The following is an 8452-nucleotide window of genomic DNA, read 5'->3' as shown; positions in this document are numbered from 1 at the left end:
TAACCAAACTCCGAAACTCTTTGCTATTAATAAGAGCAAAGCATGTGAATATTGCGAATATGCTTGCGTCGTTAGGAGAAGATAAATTTTAGTTTAAAACTTCCTAGGTTTCGCCATATGTTTCAATGCTCGTGAAAAAGCCCCCGAGGGAGAAAATCGAGAAGTGCGATTGTTTTTTCTGTTTCATATAATTGCATGACAACATTTCATGAGAAGTTATATATACGAAGAGGCTTCCACGTTGCTATCTGCAACATTATTTTTGCTTCTTGCATACCTAATTACAATTATATTTCATTAAAGCTTTACCTTCTATGAGACATTCCACACCAGCGTCTTCGGAATGAGTGCAATCATGATTTCCCCATCCTCGATGAGAACAACTTGCTAAATTTTGTTCTGTCCCATTACACGAGACATCATCTAAAAGTATGGGTCCAGTACCAGATGAAACCTGACCGCCTTGGAGATATCTGAAAGCACTTGAATATCCAAGTTGGCGACATACCACCTTGGCGGCATTCATATCCCATGCATCATCGCAGATTGTCCCCCATTGTCCATTGTAGAATACCTCTACACGACCTATTCCATATACATCCAGAGGACCTTGTAATCTCACTTTAACAGGCTCAGTAACAACTTGAAGGAATGGAATAAGATGATTAGATTAGATCTATTATCAGGAAAAGTTCAGCAATCAATAGGTTATGGATTTTGATATTTTAAAGGAATGAGACAACGAACTGGTGAAATACTGGGGAAAGCTAAAGCAAGAAAGAACTTTTACAGTTTCATTTCAACAAATAAGTTATTAAATATACAAGATCTTTCGATGGGCAAGATTACCTGTCTTACTACATTCTACCCCGGCGTCTTCAGAGTGTGAACAGGCATTATTGCCCCAACCATTATGAGCACAACTTGTTATTTTCTCTTCTTGGCCCTTACAAGCAACGAGAGATAACATAACAGGTCCAGTACCAGGTAGAACCTCTCTCCCAGATATGGATCTGATTGCAGCCGCATACCCAAGTTGACGACATGCAACAACAGCATCTTCGAAATCCCACCCATTGTCACAGACTGTGCCCCATTGCCCTCTGTAGAACACTTCAACACGACCTGTTCCGTTTGCACTTAGTGGTCCTTGTAACCTCAGTGCTTCAGATTGATTCCAAGTACCTGGGAAGGAAAACTTGATTTTTTACGGTGTACACTGAAGTGCCGGGACGAAAATAATTTGTAATAAATATGGATTCATGCTAAATAAATAGCAGGGAATGAACAATGTTATTTATTTTTGTAGCGAGATGAAATTAATCAGTCAATATTCGTTTAGAAATGATTTGAACATAAGTGACTTTACCACAATTAACTTAACAAGGTATGCTCCCGAATACAATTATTAGTAGGGCGTAAATGTTGCATTGGGCTAAATAAAGTTGGACATTTTCTGAGTGACCGCTTTTTAACGGTACGGTTGCATAAAAAAGGGTGTATAGTCGAACTATGTATCATTAAAAATTATAATATAACATTGATAGTACGCGCGTGTTGATTGGTCAATAAGCGTGTTTCTATCACTGTATAGAAACACGGGACTTTTCCCTCCAAACTTGACATCGAATGAAGCGATGTAATGAGAATTTGTAATTAAATCGAATTATAATATTTGTACAAAATCTTTTTATTAAGTTATATTATAAAAGAAATAGAATATATGTTCTCCTGTGTTACTTTACTTGGCAAGAAAGTTGACCTGACCTTTCTATAAAGTTTCATCTCCAGCGTTACCTGTACTCCTGCATATTACTCCGGCGTCTTCAGAATGCGTGCAATCTTCATTTCCATAACCGTTGTGGAAACACATTGCTATATTTCCTTCTTCTCCAGTACAGGCAACCTCATCCAACCAAATACGCCCAGAACCAGGTGGAACACCGCCCGCTGGGAGTTCACTCACGGCATCTGAAAAACCAAGTTGACGACAAACAACCCTTGCATCATCAAATCCCCAGCGATCATCACAGATTGTGCCCCACTCTCCGTCATGAAGCACTTCAACACGACCAATACCAGTAGCATTTAGTGGCCCTTGCAACCTAATTGGCAGATTCGGCTCTGCAAAAAATTGAAGAACCATCATGACCATCGATAAGCGGTTTATGCAGTTATATAAAATCAGTTATGTATATTAAGGAATTTTTTAATGACGTGTGCAATTACACGCGCGGGTCCAAAACACGCATCACATGAAACAAACACGCGTCGTGTATGTTGTTCTGATTATTCTGATTCTGATAGCAGCATTTATGTTTGTTTCTCGCTGGTCTTTGGCAGTGCGTTCAAAAATAAAACTAGACAAATATCGCGAGGTTATTAATGTTTCCACGCGCAAGAGCGCAACTAAATATACTGTAACGTGCCACCTTAATTAGCCTGGAAAATGTGGAATTTTTCAGATCTGTTAAAAACGAAATTTTTCCCTGTTCACTACAACTCTACCTGTTCTTGTACACATTACTCCAGCGTCTCTGTTATGGTCACACTCGTGATAGCCCCATCCATAATGAAAGCAACTTGTTATATTTTGTTCGTCTCCATTGCAAGCGACATTAGTTAGCCAAATTCGTCCAGAGCCAGAAGGTACCTCGCCACCTCGAAGAATGTTAAAAGCATATGGATACCCAAGTTGACGACACGCAACTTTCGCGTCTCTTAAATCCCAGCCATGATCACAAATTGTTCCCCACTGTCCATTATAGAGTACTTCCACCCGTCCTGTTCCAGTTGCACTCAAAGGTCCTTTTAACCTCAATGACAAAGGTTTATCTGCAAGAACTAAAAAGCGTTTTGGAATATAATATTATCTGGTCAGATGCTAGTTAGGCTGAGAGGATTACACAATTAGAAACTCAATTGAACAGCCAGTAAGATATGTAACTCAGTAATCAAAAACGGAACATTAACTCATGTAAGCAAACACAACTGGTAGGATTGCTATTCAGCCTGAGAATTCACTGTTGTGAATCGTGATGAAATTGTTTCGGAAATTTTGGTATGAATTTAATCATTTTTGTATTTGTATTGTAGCAGAAAGGTACACAGTGCTTGAAAACTGCACGAAATTCTTGCTGAACAGAGTATTATCACTAGAAAGAATGTATGGTTAGATACAAATTCCCTTGATTGCATGGTAACTAGGAATTGATTGCATCATACAAGGTTTAAGTCCAAAAAACGATCTTGGAACCAGTATGGACAAAAATGTTGAAGATATTTTTTGGGCAAAGCGTGAGCACTTTCTGTTTGATGCTGCATTACCTGTTCTACTACATTCTACTCCAGCGTCCCTGTAATAAGGGCAAGCATTATTTCCCCAACCATCATGAGGACAACTGGTTAAATTTTGTTCTTGGCCAGTACAAGCGACGTTAGATAGCCAAATGGGTCCTAAACGCCTCGAAGGAATGTCTTGCCCTCCTACAATATGTCTTACGGCATCCGGATAACCAAGCTGACGACATACCACCCTAGCATCTTCGATTCCCCATCCAGCATCACAGATTGTCCCCCATAGTCCATGGTATAATACTTCCACACGGCCTGTTCCATTTGCGCTCAATGGCCCTTGCAATCTGAGTGTTTGCGATAGATTACCTGTAACTTCAAAAGCTGGAATGAAAAAATAACTGACTTATAATTATGACCGGAGACGTTTTGCTCAGGCTGCTTCTATAACTACCTATACAACTTTTAATGTACCATCACCATGAAGTATTTTTTTAGCATTACCTTTCCTCATGCATTGTACACCAGCGTCTTCGGAATGGCTGCAATCATGATTTTTCCATCCTTGGTGAGAACAATGTGCAAGACTTTCTTCTGTTCCAGTGCACGAGACGCTATCTAACAATATACGTCCAGAACCAGATTGAACCCGGGTGCCTTGAAGAGCATTGAGAGCACCTGGATAACCAAGTTCGCGACATACAACTTTCGCGTCATTTATATCCCAGTCATCATCACAGATTGTCCCCCATTGTCCATTATATAATACCTCCACGCGACCAATACCACTCTCAATCAATGGGCCTTGTAACCTTATCTTAAAAGCTAGAAGGAATTGGATGATCAGTCTATTACTAAGAGAATTGATAGCATTCTTCGTGAACGAGAAACGAAATAATTGTATCTCATTTGTAACTCTAAAAGAATTGTCTGAGGGGAAATGAAAAGGCATGGAAACTTCATAAGTTCCGGACGATGAAACAACTGGCGCTGGAATATATGAGGATATCTGCTTGTTTATCAGAAAATTGTAAATAACTCATTTATTGGCTTATGAACAACTCGCATCAATGCCAAACTAAATGAATTTCATCTTCTGGAAAAGAGAATTTGTGCGCGCATCGTATGTAGGCAATAAATTCGTTTCAAACGAAAATTTTGAATTCCTAAAATACCTGGGTCCGGGTAAATCGCTTCAAAATCGCCCTCTGTTAGGAATAACTTAAAATCCTAGTATTCCTAAATTGAGAATCCTCTTTAATAATTGTTGGTTCCAAGGCTATAATTTTATTGCTTTTAAAGCATTTTTAGAACGGTTGAAAAAATCACTATCCGGTGAATAACGCTATCCAGCATTCGTATACAACCGGCCCCAGGATGTTATCTGTTTTGCCTGCTCTAAACCGTTTCTGGAATACAATTTGAAATTGGAAGAAGACGCAATAAGCCTCCCTACAATTGATTCCAGAATGATTTTTCCATTCAAGAGCTTTTTTTTCTCACTTTACCTGTTCTTCTACATTCTACTCCAGCGTCCTCAGAATGTGAGCAATCGTTTACCCCAAAACCATTATGATGACACATTGCTATACTCTCCTCTTTCCCAGTGCAAGCGACGTTATCTAACCAAATACGCCCCGAACCAGATGGAACCTGCTCCCCATCAAGTTTTGCAATGGCATCCGGATACCCTAGTTGACGACACACAAGCCTAGCCTCCACTAAATCCCAATTATCATCGCAGATCGTCCCCCACTCTCCATTATGAAATACTTCGACACGACCGGTGCCGTTGGCACTCAATGGCCCCCGTAATCTGAGTGGTAAATTCGGGTCTGCGAAAATTGAAAATTGAAAAGTTATTATCTAGGAAAGGTTTTCCCAAAAAATCCAAAAAACAAATTCGTAAAAATTCTTGAAATTAAGAGCGTGCACCATTTACTCAAATAATTTCACAATCCATTGTAATTACGCATACCAAATATACAACATCTTTACCTGCTGTTGCGCATTTAACTCCAGCGTCTTTGTCATGTCCACATTGTTGATTTCCCCATCCATTATGAGAACAACTTGTTATATTTTGTTCTTCTCCAGTACAACCGACATAAGATAACCATATTCGTCCAGAACCTGATGGAACCTCGCCGCCTTGAAGAGCATTAAAGGCGCCTGAATAGCCAAGTTGTCGGCATACCACCCTGGCATCTCTGAAACTCCAATCATTATCACAAATTGTCCCCCACTCTCCATTGTATAGTACTTCAACACGACCTGTTCCATTTGCACTCGATGGCCCCTGTAACCTCAGTATAACCGGCTTATCTGAAAGAACTTTAAAGTATTTGAGAATATATCAGCTCAATGATGGCATATATTTCATATAAATTAAAATTTATTTTTAAGGTTATGCGACTCTGTAGTCAAACTAAACTTAAAAGTAATCCGTAGGTAGTGGTAAAAAATTAATCAGTAGATAGTGCTAAGAGTTGTAAACCGTGTTGACTGATGAAAATTTGTCGGAATTTTTCGTTCTCGAATGGACTCGTACCGGTATTGGGCCGGATAGCTAAAAATAAAACAGTTTTATGAAGATTGCGTCTTTAGAAATTCAAGTCATACAATTGAATATTCACTGAGATGGCGAGCAAACAGTGGCGTAGCTAGCATCGATAATTGGGCGCCGATATTCATATATTCATGTTCTGCATTATCAATTTCTTTTGAAATATATTTTCTTTGCAGTCACTTAACATGAATATATGCATGAATATTGCCCACTCCCCAATTATCGATGGCTACGCCACTGCATGCGAGCAAAAACGTCTCGGCAAAAAACACGATAATTTTATTGTACACACGGTTGCCAAAACTATATAATTATTGTGAATCCTCGTTCGACCTTGAATTTGGGTTGAATAAAACATGAATGTTCACGTGCATAAACTTAACCGAAAATTGACTAAATAGTAGGAAATGAAATAAGAGGAATTTTTCTTAAATGCTTTACCTGTTGTACTACATTCTACTCCAGCGTCTTGAGAATGCGAGCAGGCATTATTTCCCCAACCATTGTGAGAACAACTTGTTAGATTTTGTTCCCGGCCAGAACAACGGACATAACTTAACCAAATAACTGCAGAAGATCCAGAAGGTACGTCGCCTCCAGTAAGAGGCCTAACTGCATCCGGGTACCCAAGTTGACGACATGCAACCCTGGCATCATTTATACCCCAACCATGTTCACAAATTGTCCCCCATAGTCCCCTATGGAATATTTCAACACGGCCTGTTCCATTCGCACTCGATGGCCCTCGTAACCTCAGTGTTTGCGATTGATTACCAGTGACTTCAAAATCTGTAATGAATTTATGTTGTAACCATAAATTTAAGTTGCAGGAGGTATCAAATTTTCATGATAATATTTGCTAGAGTATTTGTTTACGTAAAAACATTAAACATGGCCACCCACAGAAGTGCCGGCAGTAATTTAGGACTACGGGGACCGCATTTAACGGGCTTGACACATGTGAAAACAAAAGCTGCATTAGTATGTGACTACGATACCTGTTGTTTTACACTCTACCCCAGCGTCTTCCGAATGGCTGCAATCTTCAATGCCCCATCCTGCGTGAGAGCAGCTTGATATATTTAGTTCTTTTCCAATACAACCAACGTCGTCTAACCATATAGGTCCAGTACCGGAAAGAACCTCATCTCCAGAAAGCGATCTGACAGCATCTGAATAACCAAGTTGACGACAAACAACCCTGGCATCATTTATATCCCATTCATCATCGCAGATTGTCCCCCATTCTTCACGGTAAAACACTTCGAGACGACCCTTTCCAATTGTACTCAATGGCCCTTGTAACCTCAATGTCCCATGTTTATCTGAAAGACCTTGAAAGAATACCCGAGCTAATTGAGTTCACAAATACGACTCATGATAAAGTCAGAAGTAGTGAATTTTAATTTTCGAACGACAAAATTACAACGACAAGAGGTGTGAGGTATGGGAAGGCAACGTCTTATTTCTCGTACAAAATCGGATTAAAACTGGAAAAGTTGGTTTAACGAGAAAAGTGATAACATTAAAATCATGATAAAGTATTTATTTAATAGAATTAAGATTTGGGTATTTGAACTTCTGTCCCCTATGTGAATTGTTGCACATTATGTTCCTCGCGGATTCTGGACATGTAATTATTAACAATTAAAACATTCCCTCTCATGATCTATCTCAACCTCACGTCAATCATCTCACTTTTTTTTTTTTTCAGAAATTTTTGTATGAATTTAAAGATTTTTGTACTTGTATTGTGGCAGAGAGGTACACAGTGCTTGAAAACGGCAGGAAATTCTTGCTGAACAGATCGAGTGTTATTAATAAAAAGGATGTACGGTTAGATACACATTCCTTTGATTGCATGGTAACTACGATATGATTCCATTGTACAAGGTTTAAGTCCAAATAATTGAAGCAAACAATCTTGGATCCAGTGTGATCCAATGTGAGAAAAACAAAGAAAAATTCCGCTCCGCGCAAAAATTCCGCTTCGTGCGAAAAATTCCGCTCCGCGCGCAAAATTCCGCCTAGTGGAAAACAGGCTTTAGAAAAGCCTCATTCGACCTTGTTCTCGAAAAAAACCCATTTGACCTTGCACCTATCGTAGAAAGAGCCTGGAACGGCATAGTTGAGAAAGGTATCGAATAAATTCGAACTCGTATCGTATGAAGGCAATAAATTGGTTTCGAACGCATATTTTGAATTCCAAAAATTCCTCGGGCCTGTTCTATGAAAGCCGGATAGCGCTATCCACTGCATGGATAGTGTGTTTTTTTCCAATCGCTTCAAAATCGCCCGCTGTTAGGAATAACTTTGATTAAATCCTAGTATTCCTAAATTGAGAATCCTTTTTAATAATTGTTGGTTCCAAACCTGAAATTTTCTTGCTTTTCAAGCATTTTTAGAACGGTTCAAAAAAATCACTATCCGGTGGATAGCGCAATCCAACAATCGTATACAACCGGCCCCAGGATGTCTGCTGTTGTTATTTGTTTTTCCTGCTCTAAACCGTTACTGGAATACATTTCGAAATTGAAAGAAGACCCAATAAGCCTCCCTACAATTGACTCCAGAATGATACTTCTATTC

At 39.2% G+C, this 8452-nt stretch overlaps 1 protein-coding gene across 6 annotated transcripts in view; it reads right to left on the bottom strand.

The window, feature by feature from the left end:
* The window catches only part of LOC114522963, a 72042-nt gene that overhangs the window by 44700 nt on the left and 18890 nt on the right, over nucleotides 1-8452 (bottom strand). For all 6 annotated transcript variants that reach the window (XM_028543749.1, XM_028543751.1, XM_028543750.1 and 3 more), the window contains one exon: nucleotides 6862-7197. In XM_028543749.1, the coding sequence (XP_028399550.1) occupies nucleotides 6862-7197 (336 nt within the window). The remainder of the gene's footprint in view (nucleotides 1-6861; nucleotides 7198-8452) is intronic.

The sequence above is a fragment of the Dendronephthya gigantea genome, unplaced genomic scaffold (genome assembly GCF_004324835.1).
Source record: "Dendronephthya gigantea isolate DGI-Jeju-01 unplaced genomic scaffold, DenGig_1.0 000024F, whole genome shotgun sequence".
Taxonomy (NCBI): Eukaryota; Metazoa; Cnidaria; class Anthozoa; order Malacalcyonacea; family Nephtheidae; genus Dendronephthya; species Dendronephthya gigantea.
The sequence above is the reverse complement of the archived record's forward strand: the minus strand, read 5'-3'. Positions and strand labels throughout refer to the sequence as shown.